At 46.4% G+C, this 17285-nt stretch overlaps 1 protein-coding gene across 4 annotated transcripts in view; it reads left to right on the top strand.

The window, feature by feature from the left end:
- Positions 1–308: 308 nt before the first annotated feature.
- LOC106586531 (GRIP and coiled-coil domain-containing protein 2) overlaps positions 309–17285 on the top strand; it is a 30105-nt gene continuing 13128 nt past the window's right edge. For 2 of the 4 annotated variants that reach the window (XM_014173931.2, XM_045707694.1), the window contains exons 1-16: positions 309–513; positions 1222–1281; positions 1379–1463; positions 5487–5554; positions 5696–5800; positions 5940–6299; positions 6502–6659; positions 6781–8479; positions 8660–8720; positions 8947–9146; positions 12984–13103; positions 13600–13764; positions 14077–14181; positions 16129–16291; positions 16735–16835; positions 17117–17194. In XM_014173931.2, the coding sequence (XP_014029406.2) occupies positions 508–513; positions 1222–1281; positions 1379–1463; positions 5487–5554; positions 5696–5800; positions 5940–6299; positions 6502–6659; positions 6781–8479; positions 8660–8720; positions 8947–9146; positions 12984–13103; positions 13600–13764; positions 14077–14181; positions 16129–16291; positions 16735–16835; positions 17117–17194 (3534 nt within the window). In that variant the 5' untranslated portion in view covers positions 309–507. Of the gene's footprint in view, positions 514–1221; positions 1282–1376; positions 1464–5486; positions 5555–5695; positions 5801–5939; positions 6300–6501; positions 6660–6780; positions 8480–8659; positions 8721–8946; positions 9147–12983; positions 13104–13599; positions 13765–14076; positions 14182–16128; positions 16292–16734; positions 16836–17116; positions 17195–17285 lie in introns of those variants that run through there. The other 2 variants (XM_014173932.2, XM_045707695.1) reach the window with 2 other exon arrangements.

Here is a 17285-nt window from a genome sequence, read left to right as displayed (position 1 = left end):
ACTAGCTCTGGCTGCGGCAGAAAACTTTTTCGGACTCAAGGATTTTACATCTGAAGACATGCAAAGGGTACTGGCCCGGAAGACCCACCCTCCCAGGTTCCCCTTGAGCCTGTGTAGGGATCAGATCTGTTACATTTTTTTACAGAAAAGTTGTTTGATTTAGCTTATTTTATTTATCGGTTTTTGGGGTCGTTTTTTGGTAGTTTATTTCGTTTTTTTGGGATTCCTGTTTCCATCCCGCATAGTAGGTGGCGGGACGCACATTAAATTGTGTGATCGTCAATATACCATAGAGGAAGAAGATTAGACCTACGTTCGTTGTGACGTATGTACGTTGGTTGAAGCGGAAATGAACTGAAGCTAAGCATTGGAGAGCATCAAAATATTGAAATCCTTTCGTTTTCAAATCGTACAGTAACCGTGCAATTTAAGAACACATATCAGATATTCAGTTACACAGACTACCGATTTCGTTAACGATTGGGTACTTAAATTGCGTCGATCAAGATGGAGGTAAGTTTGGTCTAACGACAAGGAAGTGATTGTAGCATGTCTGGCTAGCTGCCATAGCTAACACTAGTGATGAGAACTTAATCACCATTGTAATAAACTATATGCGATACTACTGCCTACTGAGCTGCTAACAATACTTTTTAGTTGTCATACATCTTGCCAAAATTACTGGTGTAGTTAGCTAGCTATTAAGGTCCGTGGCGAACGTTACAGTAAACTAGCTAGTTGTTTCCTTATCCAGAAGTATTCACATGCTTCCATATCACCAGGCAAAGAAATCTAGCTATTTAGCTAGATGAGTTTAGTTACGTGATACCTACTCCTCACTTCTTTTAGTGTTTGCCTAAGCTGCAAAAGTGAGATTGGTGCATAAGGAATGGTGTGTATGTATGTATGTATGTATGTATGTGTGTGTGTGTGTGTGTGTGTGTGTGTGTGTGTGTGTGTGTGTGTGTGTGTGTGTGTGTGTGTGTGTGTGTGTGGGGGGGTTCGAGAGCAGTGTCAAATCCGTGATGAATTGTAGTTAAATTATAACTGACTTATCTAGAAAATAATAATGAGTAGCTAGTAATGTATGATCAAATGTGATATGTAGATCATTCAGTTAGTTGGCAGTTGTCAACTACAATTCAGTCGAATATTGAACAAGGTGTGTGTATGTGTCATACCTGTATCCTGTTTTATGTTAAAAAAAAATCTCTACAACAGCAGGACACCAGCCCAGAGTCTGTGGCCTCACCTCCTCCAGGTGCCACCGCTAAGTCAAAGGTGCAGCACATAATGCTTTCTATGTCTTACCTCTTTGTCTTACTGTTACTTCTTTGACTTACACTTACCACTTTGTCTTATTGTTACCTCTTTGAAGTTGGACACGTTGTCCAAAGATGACCTCATCAAGTTTGCCAAGAAGCAGATGGCTGCCATACAGAAGATGAAGTCCAAATGTGCAGGTACATGATGCATCTGTCATACATTATTTAAATCAAATCACATTTTATTGGTCACATAGACATATTTAGCAGATGTTATTGTGGGTGTAGCAAAATGCTTGTGTTCCTAGCTTCAACAGTGCAGTAGAATCTAACAATTCACAACAATACACAAATCTAAAAGTAAAAGAATGGAATAAAGAAATATATACATATTAGGACGAGCAATGTTGGAGTGGCATTGACTAAAATACAGTAGAATAGACTACAGTATATACAGTTGAAGTCGGAAGTTTACATACACCATAGCCAAATACATTTAAACTACATTTCTTTATTTTTACTATTTTCTACATTGTCGAATAATAATGAAGACATCACAACTATGAAATAACACATGTAATGATGTAGTAACCAAAAAGGTGTTAAATGAATCAAAATATGTTTTATATTTGAGATTCTTCAAAGTAGCCACCCTTTGCCTTGATGAAAGCTTTGCACACTCTGTGACAAGGTAGGGGTGGTATACAGAAGATAGACATATTTGGTTAAAAAAAACATGTCCATATTATGGCAAGAACAGCTCAAATAAGCAAAGAGAAACAACACTCCATCATTACTTTAAGACATGAAGGTCAGTCAATATGGACAATGTCAAGAACTTTTAAAGTTTCTTCAACTGCAGTCGTAAAATCCATCAAGCGCTATGATGAAACTGGCTCTCATGAGGACCGCCATAGGAAAGGAAGACCCATAGTTACCTCTGCTGCAGAGGATAAGTTCATTAGAGTTAACTGCACCTCAGATTGCCACCCAAATAAATGCTTCACAGAGTTCAAGTAACAGACACATCTAAACATCAACTGTTCAGAGGAGACTGCGTGAATCAGGCCTTAATGGTCGAATTGCTGCAAAGAAACCACTACTAAAGGACACCAATAAGAAGAAGAGACGGTTGCTTGGGCCAAGAAACAAAAGCATTGGAGTCCAAATGTGAGATTTTTGGTTCTAACTGCCGTGTCTTTGTGAGATGCAGAGTAGGTGAACGGATGATCTCCGCATGTGTGGTTCCCACCATGAAACATGGAGGAGGAGGTGTGATGGTGTGGGGGTGCTTTGCTGGTGACGCTGTCTGTGATTTATTTAGAATTCAAGGCACACTTAACCAGCATGGTTACCACAGCATTCTGCAGTGATACGCCATCCCATCTGGTTTGCGCTTAGTGGGACTATCATTTGTTTTTCAATAGGACAATGACCCAAAACACACCTCCAGGATGTGTAAGGGCTATTTGACCAAGAAGGAGTGATGGAGTGCTGCATCAGATTACTTGGCCTTCACAATCACCCGACCTCAACCCAATTGAGATGGTTTGGGATGAGTTGGACCGCGGAGTGAAGGAAAAGCAGCCAACAAGTGCTCTGCATATGTGGGAACTCCTTCAAGACTGTTGGAAAAACATTCCAGGTGAAGCTGGTTGAGAGAATGCCAAGCGTGTGCAAAGCTGTCATCAAGGCAAAGGGTGGCTACTTTGAAGAATCTGACATTTAAAAAAAAAATTGTTTAACACTTTTTTTGGTTACTACATTATTCCGTATGTGTTATTTCATAGTTTGCATGTCTTCACTATTATTCTACAATGAAGAAAATAGTAAAAATAAAGAAAACCCTTGAATGAGTAGGTGTGTCCAAACTTTTGACTGGTAGTGTATATTGGGCAGCAGCCTCCATGGTGCAGGGTTGAGTATCTGGGTGGTAGCCGGCTAGTGATGGCTATTTAACAGTCTGATGAACTTGAGAGAGAAGCTGTTTTTCAGTCTCTCTGTCCGAGCTTTGATGCACCTGTACTGACTTCGCCTTCTGGATGATAGTGGGTTGAATGGGCTGTGGTTCGTGTGGTTGATGTCCTTGATGATCGTTTTGGCCTTCCTGTGAGATTGGGTGCTGTAGGTGTCCTGGAGGGCAGGCAGTGTGCCCCCAGTGATGCGTTGGGCAGACCGTACCACCCTCTGGAGAGCCCTGCGGTTGCGGGCGGGGCTGTTGCTGTACCTGGTGGTGGGGCAGTTGCTGTACCTGGCGGTGATACAGCCTGACAGGATGCTCTCAATTGTGCATCTGTAAAAGTTTCTGAGGGTCTTAGGTGCCAAGCCGAATTTCTTCAGCCTCCTGAGGTTGAAGAGGCGCTGTTGCGCTTTCTTCACCAGACTGTCCGTGTGGGTAGACCATTTCAGATCATCAGTGACTTGTACGACCAGGAACTTGAAGCTTTCCACCTTCTCTACTGCGGTCTCGTCGATGTGGATAGGGGCGTGCTCCTCCCTCTGCTGTTTCCTGAAGTCCACTATCAGCTCCTTCGTTTTGTTGAGGGAGAGTTTATTTTCTTGGCACGACTCTGCCAGTGCCCTCACCTCCTCCTTGTAGGTTGGCTCCTCATTATTGGTAATCAGGCCTACTACTGTTGTGTCGTCTGCAAACTTGATGATTGAGTTGGAGGTGTGCTTGGACATGCAGTCATGGGTGAACATGGAGTACAGGAGGGGGCTGAGCACTCACCCTTGTGGGGCCCCTGTGTTGAGGATCAGTGAAGTGAAGGTATTGTTTCCTACCTTCACCACCTGGGGGTGGCCCGTCAGGATGTCCAGGGCCCAGTTGCAGAGGGCGGGGTTCAGACCCAGTGCCCAGAGCTTAATAATGAGCTTGGAGGGTACTATGGTGTTGAATGCTGAGTTATAGTCAATGAACAGCATTCTGACGTAGGTATTCCTCATGTCTAGATGGGATAGGGCAGTGTGCAGTACGATGGCGGTTGCATCGTCTGTGGATCTATTGGGGCGGTAAGCCAATTGAAGTGGATCTTGGGTGTCAGGTAAGGTGGAGGTGATATGATCCTTAACTAGCCTCTCAAAGCACTTCAAATCAAATCAAAGTTTATTTGTCACGTGCGCCGTAGTGAAATGCTTACTTACAGGCTCTAACCAATAGTGCAAAAAAGGTATTAGGTGAACAATGGGTAGGTAAAGAAATAAAACAACAGTAAAAAGACAGGCTATATACAGTAGCGAGGCTATAAAAGTAGCGAGGCTACATACAGACACCGGTTAGTCAGGCTGATTTGAGGTAGTATGTAGATATGGTTAAAGTGACTGCATATATGATGAGCGGAGAGCAGCGGTAGCGTAAAAGAGGGGGTGGTGGGTGGTGGGACACAATGCAGATAGCCCGGTTAGCCAATGTGCGGGAGCACTGGTTGGTCGGCCCAATTGAGGTAGTATGTACATGAATGTATAGTTAAAGTGACTATGCATATATGATAAACAGAGAGTAGAAGCAGCGTAAAAAGAGGGGTTGGTGGGGGTGATGATGACAGAAGTGAGTGCTACGGGGCGATAGTCATTTAGTTCAGTAACCTTTGCTTTCTTGGGTACGGGAACAGTGGTGGACATCCTGAAACAAGTGGGGACAGCTGTAAAAACACTCCAGCCAGCTGGTCTGCACATGCTCTGAGGACGTGTCTAGGGATGTCGTCTGGGCCGGCAGCCTTGCTAATGTTAACATGCTTAAATGTCTTACTCACATCAGCCACGGAGAATGAGAGCCCACAGTCCTTGGGGGCGTACTGTGTCGGTGGCACTGTGTTGTCCTCAAAACAGGCGAAGAAGGTGTTTAGCTTGTCTGGCAGCAAGACGTTGGTGTCCGCGGCGCAGCTGGTTTTCCCTTTGTAGTCCGTGATTGTAGACCCTGCCACATATGTCTCGTGTCTGAGCCGTTGAATTGCGACTCCACTTTCTCTCAGTACTGACGTTTTGCCTGTTTGATTGCCTTATGGAGGGAATTAATACATTGTTAGTTTTCAACCATTTTCCCAGTCACCTTACCATGGGTAAATGCGGTGGTTTGCTCTTTCAGTTTTGTGCGAACGCTGCCATCTATCCACGGTTTACCATTCAATGTTGTGATCGTTGATAATATTAATACAGTAGCTGGTTGGATTTCCTTTTTTAATTATTGTTGTCCTTTCTGTTTCTCAATAAAAAAAATTACAGATTTGGAAAAGGAGGTTGATAACCTCAAATCTCAGCCAAAAGGCAATTCAGGTGACTCCATCATACAGGTTTGTGGTCTTAAAATCTTACATGAGAAAATGTATAATCCTATGCTGCTGAAGTGCTTTGGAAGTGTAAAGGTGTTCTGTTCATTTCTATTTTATTCATAAGTGTTTGTTAGTAATGTGTTTTCCATTCTGTTCTACTAGGAGCTGACCGAGAGGATGAGTGCCTTGCTGCTGGAAAAGGCTGAGACCCAGCAGAGTGTGGTGTTGCTGCGGAAGGAGAATGAGAAGATCAAGCACCGGGAACAGGTGAACTATAGCAGACCATGGCATCTGTCTGTGTAGGCCAGACCAGTAGTCACCTACCCTGGCCCTTGATAACTACAGGGTGTTTAGCCTTTTGTTCCAGTCCAGTTCTAACTTTGTGTTTTCTGTTGAATATGACAAGGATGCAGTAGGGAAACTGGCCACCCTGCTGGGAGAGTTGGACCAGGCCAAGGAAGACCACCAGAAGAAAATTGCAGCCTTGGAGAAGAGCCTAGACTCATCCCAAGCCAAACACAAAGAAGAAGTCGAATTCTTCCAGAGGCTTCTGAGGAAGAAAGAAGAGAATGACAGAGAGAAAGAGAGCGAAAGAGAGAAAGAAAAGCAGAGAGAAAGGGAACACTCAAACGAGAGTGTAGAAGCCGTTAGCCGCAGCCTGGAGTCAGAGATCCTGAGTCTGCAGACGGAGCTAGCTGCAGCCTTGGAGCGAAGCGCCCAGGTGGCTTCAGTGCTGCAAGAAGACCACCAGAGGGCGCTGACAGAGGTTAGTTCAAAAGTAGTGTATGAAAAATGTCACAAAAGAAAAACCCTTACACTGTTGTAAGCTGATAGTTGATGAAGACCACCTGCTTTAAATGTTGCAATAAAGTGTGTGTGTGTGTGTGTGTGTGTGTGTGTGTGTGTGTGTGTGTGTGTGTGTGTGTGTGTGTGTGTGTGTGTTTTCCTTTCCTTTCCTTTCCTTTCAGGCCCAGCAGGAAGTAGAGAACCTGAGAGAGGAGTTGGCTCAGCATAGTGTGCAACATGAAGAGGAGCTGAGAGCTCTGGAAGAGGACTTTAAGATGGAGAGAGGGAGACTGCTACTCCTCCAAGAGGAGCTCAGTGAGCAGCTGGCTCTCAAAGACAGGTGGGGCCTAGTGCTACACATTGTTGATGGACGAGCTAATTCATACAATGTACAGTAAAATGCTTTGAGCAACTAGAAAAAGTGCTTTATTAATCCAATCTTCTTCCTTTTGTTATGACAGCTTCCTGCAGGATGTGCAGGAAGAAGAGGAGGAGTCTAGCGGCCGCAGCTTAGGGATAGCCAGGATGTTGGAGCTGTCTGGTTTAAGTCAGATTGATGCCAGTGATGGAGAGACAGAGAGCGGACAGCTACGATCCGCCCTGGAGGACCAGCAATCCCAGAATACCATGCTGCAAGACGAGCTGACCTTCCTGGGCAATGTGAAGACTGAACTGGAGGCGGAGCATGAGAGGGTGAGGGAGGAGTTTCAGACGGAGAAGGAGGAACTACAGTTTAAAATCGAAGAGTTGCTGATGACCCGGGAGGTTGAGACCCCTGACCTAAGTATGACCCCTAACTGTGATCTTCTGAGCCCGGAAACCCCTAACCGTGACCTTCAGGAGGCTCAAGCTTTCACTCAGCTCCAGCAGAGCGGCCCACGGAGAGACCCAGTGGACGGCCTACCTGCCAGCCCAGCTAGCCCCTCCAGCCCCAGACAGAGCCTGTCCAGCCCTGTCCCTGGTGCCACCTACCAGAGCCTGACCCTGCAAGAACAGCAGGGTCAGGCTCAGGAGCTGAGGTCCCAGTGCGAGTCCCTAGACAGGAGCCAGGCGGTGGCTGAGTACGAACACACCAGAGACATCCTGAGAGGCCTGGAGACTGAGCTTGGTCAGAGGACCGGGGACTTCACCAGACAGTATGAAGCTATGAAGGAACAGGCGGCTTCTGCAGTCCAGGAGCTACAGGAGAGCGTCAGAGGGCTTACTGAGGAGCGAGATGGTCTGGTGGAGAGGGTGAGAGGGTTGGATGAAGACAGAGAGAGCCTGCTGGAGAAGGTCCAGGGCCTAGAGAAGAGGCTGGAGAGCTTCTTAGAGCAGACACAGGCAGCCGAGGGGCTGAAGGAGCAGCTGCAGACGTCTATGGAGGAGAAGACTGCGTTAGCCCTCAAGCTAAAGGACTCAGTAGAGGCGCAGACAGTGTTAGCCTCTGAGCTAAAGGCATCTCTTGAGGTGCAGACAGTGTTAGCTGTAGAGCTAAGGGCTTCAGTGGAGGATCTGAGCAAGCAGAACGGGGAGATCCTCTCTCAGCTACAGATGAAGGAGAGTGCTGTTCAGGAGTTAGAGGAGACAGTCAATGTGTTGAGCACAGCGAGAGACAGAACACTATCAGCACTGCAGGACAGAGAGATGGAGGTGATGAGGCTGTGGGAGGAAAGAGAGAGGGAGGTGGAGGAGAGTCAAGGCCAAAGAGAGGAGGTGGCTGAGCTACATGCTCATATAGAGGAGTTAGAGAAGGAGAGGAGCCTGCTGAAGAGTAATCTAGAGGAGGTGCAGAGGGAGAGGTCTGAGAATGTGCAGGGGAGCCCAGGGGAAGAGGTGGAGGAGCTGCAGGCTCGTATAGAGGAGCTGGAGAAGGAGAGGAGCCTGCTGAAGAGTAATCTGGGGGAGGTGGTGGGAGATACTGAAGCTCTACAGAAAGACCTGAGGGAGATGAAACTGGCCAATGAGAAGATGAGAACAGAGAACCAAGAACTACTGACACAGGTCAGCCAGGCTACAGAGACACTGGCAGACAGAGAGAGGGAGGAAAAGGAGGGAAGAGAGACGGAGAGAGAGGAGGAGGAAGAACAGGCGGAGAAGGAGAGGAGAGAGCTGCAACAGCAGCTAACAGAGAAGGACACAGTGATATCTCTGCTGAGAAGTGAGATGGCTGGCTTACAGGTAAGTACTTCTTCTGGCTTCTTTCCTTCAAAACATCTACACACCATCTAAAGGACATAAAGGGATTGTTTTTTCCCAAGCCATGGTTTGTCAAAGTGACTGCTATGGTATTTTTCATTAGTTCTACAGATTTCCCCTCTCTTCTTTTCCCCTCCCTCTCTCTCTCCCCCCCCCCACCAGTCTACAGCCCCGTCTCCTGTCTCAGAGGAGTACACAGCCAATGAGTTCACTGAGAAAATCGGTACGTTCCTAATTACTACTGTCCAGTGTAGAACAGAACAGGAAACTCTGTGTAATAATACTATGACAGATGAGCAATACAAAACATGTAATTATTGTTTGTTTTGAGACCTGCCTAGATGTTTATTAAGCTCATTTAAGAATGACAGATACAAAGTGCCAATCATTGAGGGATACTGATTCCTCCAATGATCTGTGTGTGATGATGTCTCATCCCTCCATCTCAGCCCTGCTGGAGAAGGAAAGCAAAGAGAAGGATGAGAGGATGAATAAGCTCAAGGTGGTGGCTGTGAAAGCCAGGAAGGAGCTGGACACCAGCAGGAAAGAGGCTGTGTCTCTGAAGGAGGAAGTGGAGGTGTTGAAGGCTGAGAGAGAGAGAGTGACCAGCTCAATGAAAGACATCATCCATGGAGCAGAGGGATACAAGGTATTACTCACCCCTGACCCCTAGCCCTGACCCCTCACTACATCCCCACCTTATACAGAATGAACAACACATAAATCAATAGTGAATTGCTTATTTAGCCGGTGGTACAAATCTGTTTTATTGCAAAAAACACTTGAAGAGATGATGAGGAAAATAACAGTAGCTTTTCCCCCAATGCTCTAGCTTTCTGGCCATAACTGCTAAGTGTGTCTGTTCAGCAGAGAGCTTTCTGTTTGTGTTTCAGTTAGTATAATGCACAACAGCCACATTAAATGGGATCAGACGGTTGTCTTTATGAATTAGCTTTGGAAGCCATTAGAGATCAAATCACTCTGCTGTGTTTAATTAATGGGAGTTTTGTTCTACACCTGAATGGATGACCGAAAATAACTTCTGGACATCAGAACAGTGATTACTCACCGCGGACTGGAAGTCCGACGAGAAGGATATCCTGCTTTCACTGGATCGGGCCCAGATCCCTGCCTTTTGCGTCAAGAAAAGATGCAGGAAAAGTGGCCGCAAATCGGGCAGCCTTCTGAGAATCCGTAGGGGAGCGAGTAAACTCCCACTGCCATCCGTTCTTCTTGCTAACATGCAATCATTGGAAAATATAATTGATGACCTACGATTAAGATTATCCTACCAACGGGACAAAAACTGTAACATCTTGTGTTTCACCGAGATGTGGCTGAACGACGATACGGACAATGTAGAGCTGGCAGGATTTTCCATGCACCGGCAGAACAGAGACGCTCCCTCTGGTAAGACGAGGGGTGGAGGTGTGTGTCTATTTGTCAATAACAGCTGGTGCGCGATGTCTAATATTAAAGAAGTCTCGAGGTATTGCTCGCCTGAGGTAGAGTACCTTATGATAAGATGTAGACCACACTATCTATTCGTAGCCATCTGTTTACTACCACGAAGCTGGAACTAAGACCACACTCAACCAACTCTATATAAGGCCATAAGCAAAGAAGAAAATGCTCAATCAGAAGCGGTGCTCCTAGTGGCCAGGGACTTTAATGAAGGCAAACTTAAATCAGTTTTACCAAATATTTACCTATTTGCATGTCACATGTCACATGTGCAACCAGAGAAGAAAAAGTCATTGACCACCTTTACTCCACACACAGCAATGCATGAAAAGCTCTCCCCCGCCCTCCATTTGGCAAATCTGAACAGAATTATATTCTCCTGATTCCTGCTTACAAGCAAAAACTAAAGCAGGAAGTACCAGCGACTCGCTCAATATGGAAGTGGTCAGATGACGCGGATGCTACACTACAGGACTGTTTTGCTAGCACAGACTGGAATATGTTCCGGGATTCATCCAATGGCATTGAGGAGTATACCATCTCAGTCATCGGCTTCATCAATAAGTCCATTGACAACGTCGTTCTCACAGTGACTGTACGTACATATCCCAACCAGAAGCCATGGATTACAGGCAACATCTGCATCGAGCTAAAGGCTAGAGCTGACTCTTTCAAGGAGCGGGAGACTAATCCGGACGCTTATAAGAAATCCCGCTATACCCTCGGATGAACCATCAAACAAGCAAAGTGTCAATAGAGGATCAAGATTGAATCCTACTACACCGGCTCTGACGCTCGTTGGATGTGGCCATTACGGACTACAAAGGGAAACCCAGACTCGAGCTTCCCAGTGACGCGAGCCTACCAGATGAGCTAAATGCCTTTTATGCTCGCTTTGAGGCAAACAACACTGAAGCATGCACGAGTGCACCAGCTGTTCTGGATGACTGTGTGATAACGCTCTCGGTAGCCAATGTAAACAAAAACCTTTAAATAGGTCAACATTCAGATAGCCGCTGGGCCAGACGGATTACCAGGACGTGTACTCAAAGCATGCGCAGACCAACTATATCAAGTGTCTTCACTGACATCTTCAACCGCTCCCTGACCGAGTCTGTAATGCCTACATGTTTTAAGCAGACCACCATAGCCCCTGTGCCCAAGGAAACGAAGGTAGCCTGCCTAAATGATTATAGCCCTGTGGCTCTCACGTCGGTAGCCATGAAGTGTTTTGAAAGGCTGGTCATGGCTCACATCAACAGCATCCTCCCGGATACCCTAGACCCACTCCAATTTGCATACCACTCCAACAGATCCACAGATGACGCAAACTCAATCGCACTCCACACTGCCCTTTCTCACCTGGACAAAAGGAACACCTACGTGAGAATGCTGTTCATTGACTACAGCTCAGCGTTCAACACCATAGTGCCCATGAAGCTCATCACTAAGTTAAGGACTCTGGGACTAAACACCTCCCTCTGCAACTGGATCCTGGACTTCCTGACGGGCCGCCCCCCACGTGTTAAGAGTAGGCAACAACACGTCTGCCACACTGATCCTTAACACTGGGCTCCCTCAGGGGTCTGTACTTAGTCCCTCCTGTATTTCCTGTTCACCCACGACTGTGTGGCCAAACACGACTCCAACACCATCATTAAGTTTGCTGACGACACAACAGTGCCTGATCACTGACAACGATGAGACGGCCTATAGGAGGAGGTCAGAGAACTGGCCATGTGGTGCCAGGACAACGACCTCTCCCTCAATGTGAGCAAGACAAAGGAGCTGATCGTGGACTACAGGAAAAGGCAGGCCGAACAGGCCCCCATTAACATCGACGGGGCTGTAGTGGAGCAGGTCGAGAGTTTCAAGTTCCTTGGTGTCCACATCACCAATTAACTATTATGGTCCAAACACAACAAAACAGTCAAAGAGGGCACAACAAAACTTTTTCCCCCTCAGGAGACCGAAGAGATTTGGCATGGGTCCCCAGATCCTCAAAAGGTTCTACAGCTGCACCATTGAGAGCATCCTGACCGGTTGCATCACCGCCTGGTATGGCAACTGCTCGGCATCTGACTGTAAAGCACTACAGAGGGTAGTGCGTACAGCCCAGTACATCACTGGGGCCAAACTTCCTGACATCCCAGGACCTATATACTAGGCGGTGTCAGAGGAAAGCCCATAAAATTGTCAGAGACTCCAGTCACCCAAGTTATAGACTGTTTTCTCTGTTACCGCACGGCAAGTGGTACCGGAGCGCCAAGTCTAGGACCAAAAGGCTCCTCAACAGCTTCTAACCCAAGCCATAAAATTGCCACCGGACAATTTGCATTGATCCCCCTCCCTCCCTCCCTTTTGTACACTGCTGCTACTCGCTGTTTATTATCTATGCATAGTCACTTCACCCCCACCTACAGATTACCTCAACTAGCCCGTACCCCCACACACTGACTTCGGTACCGGTGCCCCCTGTATATAGCCTCGTTATTCTTATTGTGTTACTTTTTATTATTACCTTTTACTTCAGTCTACCTGGTAAATATTTTCTTAACTCTTCTTGAACTGCACTATTGGTTAAGGGCTTGTATGTAAGCATTTCACTGTAAAGTCTGCACTTGTTGTGTTCGGCGCATGTGACAAATAAAGTTTGAATACCCAGTCACTGTAGAACAGGCAGCTTGATATATGCGCTGGTGTTAATCTGCATTATAAACTGGGTGGTTCGAGCCCTGAATGCTGATTGGCTGCATGCAGTGGTATATCAGATCCTATATATTGAGAGAACATGTATTTTTAATGTTCTAATTACGTTTGTAACCAGTTTATAATAGCAATAAGGCACCTCTGGGGTTTGTGGTATATGGCCAATATACCACGGCTAAGGGCTGTATCTAGGCACTCCGTGTTGCGTCGTGCGTAATAACACACCATACCACCTCGTGCCTTATTGCTTAATTAAGCTGCACATCGCCTATTCAATAGTGAATGGGTTTAATACTAAGTGTGTGTGTTACAGAACTTGCAGCTGGACTACGACAGGCAGACAGAGCAGCTGGATAAGGAGAGAGAGACGGTGGAGGGAGCTGAGAAACAGATTACTGAGCTGACCAAACAACTAAACACCGCAGTACAACAGGTAACACAAACACACTACAGTCTCACACACAAACCATGCTCAGAAGTCATCCAGCATGCTCAACCAAACTGACAATTTCCCCCTCAGTCCAAATACAAACTGTCCGTTAGTTCATTATTTTCATTCTTCCTCTTCTTGTGATTATAGTTTTCTCTTCCTAATTGTCTGTTTCTTGTGAAGTAACGGAGTGTGTGTAAATTAACCAGTGGCTGGTTCCATCTGCTGTTGTGGCGGTGTCAGTCTACTGAGACAGATGCTGGTCTTGGCTGTGTGAGCTGAGAGCTCCCCTGGGACAGTACAGACTGGAAATACAGACAGAGAAACTCATAACAGTATCTGAGACATCCCTGGATGTCTTTATGTTAGATATGTTTACCTGATTTGATGTTATTGTTGAAGTGTATTCTGTCTCCCTGGCTGGCGGATTGGCCAGGGGGACTGGTGTTTGCCAGGAACTCATGAGTGAAGTTTGATTGTGTGTGTGTTCTGTGTCCAGCATGAACAGCTGTGGTCGGAGAGAGAGGACCTGATGACCGAGTTGGAGACTCTGAGGAATACGGTGAGACAGATGGAAGGACAGACAGCAGAGCTACACAGACAGACAGACACCCTGAACAGAGACCTGCAGGCTGAGAGACTACTGAAGGAACAGAAGACTAAGGTGTGTGTGTGAGAGGACTATTTTTGTTCAATGCACTGATTGTAAGTCGCTCTGGATAAGAGCGTCTGCTAAATTACCTAAATGTGTGTACACGTTTTACTATTCTTCTGAGTACCAGAAGTCCTCACAAGAATTGTAAAGTAACAAAAATTCAGAGAAGTGAGGAAATTTTTTCCCAGTCATCGCTTCTAAAAAAGCTATTTTAGACTTAAGGGTTATGTTTAAGGTTAGGGAAAATAGGATTTGGAATTTGGAATCAGTTGTTGGTCCCCAAAAAGTCCTCACAAGTATAACCGTGTTTTGTGTCTCCAGGAGCTGTCGTCATTGCAGAAGGAGGTAGAGGAGTTGACAGTTCAGCTCCGCAGACAGAAGCAGCAGTCTCAGCAGACTGCACAGGAGCTGGAGCAGCTACGCAAGGTACACAATACCCCACGCACCCACATCAAACATCAAGGTACACAATACCCCACGCACCCACATCAAACATCAAGGTACACAATACCCCACGCACCCACATCAAACATCAAGGTACACGATACCCCACGCACACAATACCCCACGCACACATCAAACATCAAGGTACACAATACCCCACGCATCAAACATCAAGGTACACAATACCCCACGCACCCACGCATCAAACATCAAGGTACACAATACCCCACGCACACATCAAACATCAAGGTACACAATACCCCACGCACCCACATCAAACATCAAGGTACACAATACCCCACGCACACATCAAACATCAAGGTACACAATACCCCACGCACGCACACACACACACACACATCAAACATCAAGGTACACAATACCCCACGCACAGCCACACACACATCAAACATCAAGGTACACAATACCCCACGCACACACACACACATCAAACATCAAGGTACACAATACCCCACGCACACACACATCAAGGTACACAATACCCCACGCACACACACACACACACACACACACACACATCAAACATCAAACATCAAGGTACACAATACCCCACGCACGCACACAACACACATCAAACATCAAGGTACACAATACCCCACGCACGCGCACACACACACACACACACACACACACACACACACACACACACAAGCACACACACACACACACACACACACACACACATCAAGGTACACAATACCCCACGCACGCACACACACACACACACATCAAACATCAAGGTACACAATACCCCACGCACGCACACACACACACACACATCAAACATCAAGGTACACAATACCCCACGAACAACACACACACATCAAACATCAAGGTACACAATACCCCACGCACACACACACACACACACACATCAAACATCAAGGTACACAATACCCCACGCGCGCACACACACACACACACACACACACACACACACACACACACACACACACACACCAAACATCAAACATCAAGGTACACAATACCCCACGCACGCACACACACACACACACACACATCAAACATCAAGGTACACCATACCCCACGCACGCGCGCACACACACACACACACACACACACACCAGTACACACACACACACACACACACACACACACACACACACACACACACATCAAACATCAAGGTACACACACACACACGCACACACACACATCAAACATCAAGGTACACTTTACCCCACGCACACACACACACACACACACACACATCAAACATCAAGGTACACAATACCCCACGCACGCACGCACACACACACACATCAAACATCAAGGTACACTTTACCCCACGCAGCACGCACACACACACACATCAAACATCAAGGTACACAATACCCCACGCACGCACACACACACACACACACACACACACACACACAAGCACACACACACACACACACACACACACACACACACATCAAACATCAAGGTACACAATACCCCACGCACGCACACACACACACATCAAACATCAAGGTACACAATACCCCACGCACGCACACACACACACACACACACACACACACACACACACACACACACACACACACACACATCAAACATCAAGGTACACAATACCCCACGCACGCACGCACACACATCAAACACGGCAAGGCCACTTAAATAAAGAGGTGGTAAAGCCCTTACTTATAACCTTCTCTGGGAGTTGTGTGTCGTGATGTTGTGTGTCGTGATGTGTGTCGCGTTGCCTCTAGTCCTAAAAAACAGCACTCAGAATCTAGCAGGATGTCAAAGTAACATTTTACCCTCAAGCACTGGAAGCTGCTTTTCCATAACTCATACTAAGATATGTGTAGACATGGGATTCAGTGTGTTTATATGTTACAGTGTGTATCTGTTGTGAACATGTGTGTTTTATTCTTCCAGGAGGCCCAGCAGAGCACGTTGTTGGACATGGAGATGGCAGACTATGAACGCCTGGTCAAAGAACTCAACACCAAACTGTCAGAGAAAGACGTGTGTGTGGAGGAGCTGAAAACACAGATACACACACACACACAGAAAGAAGACACACTCAACCAGGAGATCGGTACCCACAAACACTGATCCCTACCATTTGCCCCACTGACATACTTTCCTTACAGCCAACCCACTAACGAAAGCACCAAATATTTTTTTAAATGTTGTACCTTTTTTATTTAACTAGGCAAGTCAGTTAAGAACAAATTATTATTTACAATGACAGCCAAACCCTCCCCTAACCCGGACGACGCTGGGCCAATTGTGTGCAGTCCTATGGGACTCCCGATCACAGCCGGTTGTGATACAGCCTGGGATCGAACCCGGGTCTGTAGTGACGCCTCTAGCACTGCGATGCAGTGCCTTAGACCGCTGCGCCACTCAAGGAACCCCTAACAATCTAAGTTTACTGCAAATCAAAAGCCTATACGTCTCTATTGTGTTTCATTCATTATAACAATGGTCTTTCTACTGTTATCCATTCTTCTAACCTGTTTCTGTGTGTTCTCCCAGAGGGTCTGAAGTCCCAGCTGGACCAGGGGGAGGATAAGAGCTCCAAGATGAAACAGCTGCTGGTGAAAACCAAGAAAGACCTGGCTGATGCCAAGAGACAGGTCAGACCCGAGGGACCTGATTACCTGGAGGACAGAGAAGGTCCCAGTGGACCTCTTCCTACACTACTTTAGTCAAATGAGTGTTTACAGTGTTCTGTAATACATTGGAGTTGGGGTTTCCTTGAATGTGTAGTGTCTGTGCTCGTAAGTAGTGTATTAATAAGTGTGTGTGTGTGTGTGTGTGTGTGTGTGTGTGTGTGTGTGTGTGTGTGTGTGTGTGTGTGTGTGTGTGTGTGTGTGTGTGTGTGTGTGTGTGTGTGTGTGTGTGTGCGTGCGTGCAGGAAGCCATTCAGATGATGACGCTGGCCTCTCTGAAGGGAGAGCTGGAGGCACATCAACAGCAACTGGAGAACAACAAGGTAAGATGGCAGCACCTGAAACCATTCAGAAAGACTTAATCTGTTGTGAATGTATTGTAATGTTTTTAAAATTGTATAATTTCCTTAATTT

Source organism: Salmo salar, chromosome ssa25 (assembly GCF_905237065.1).
Source record: "Salmo salar chromosome ssa25, Ssal_v3.1, whole genome shotgun sequence".
NCBI lineage: Eukaryota > Metazoa > Chordata > Actinopteri > Salmoniformes > Salmonidae > Salmo > Salmo salar.
The sequence above is the reverse complement of the archived record's forward strand: the minus strand, read 5'-3'. Positions and strand labels throughout refer to the sequence as shown.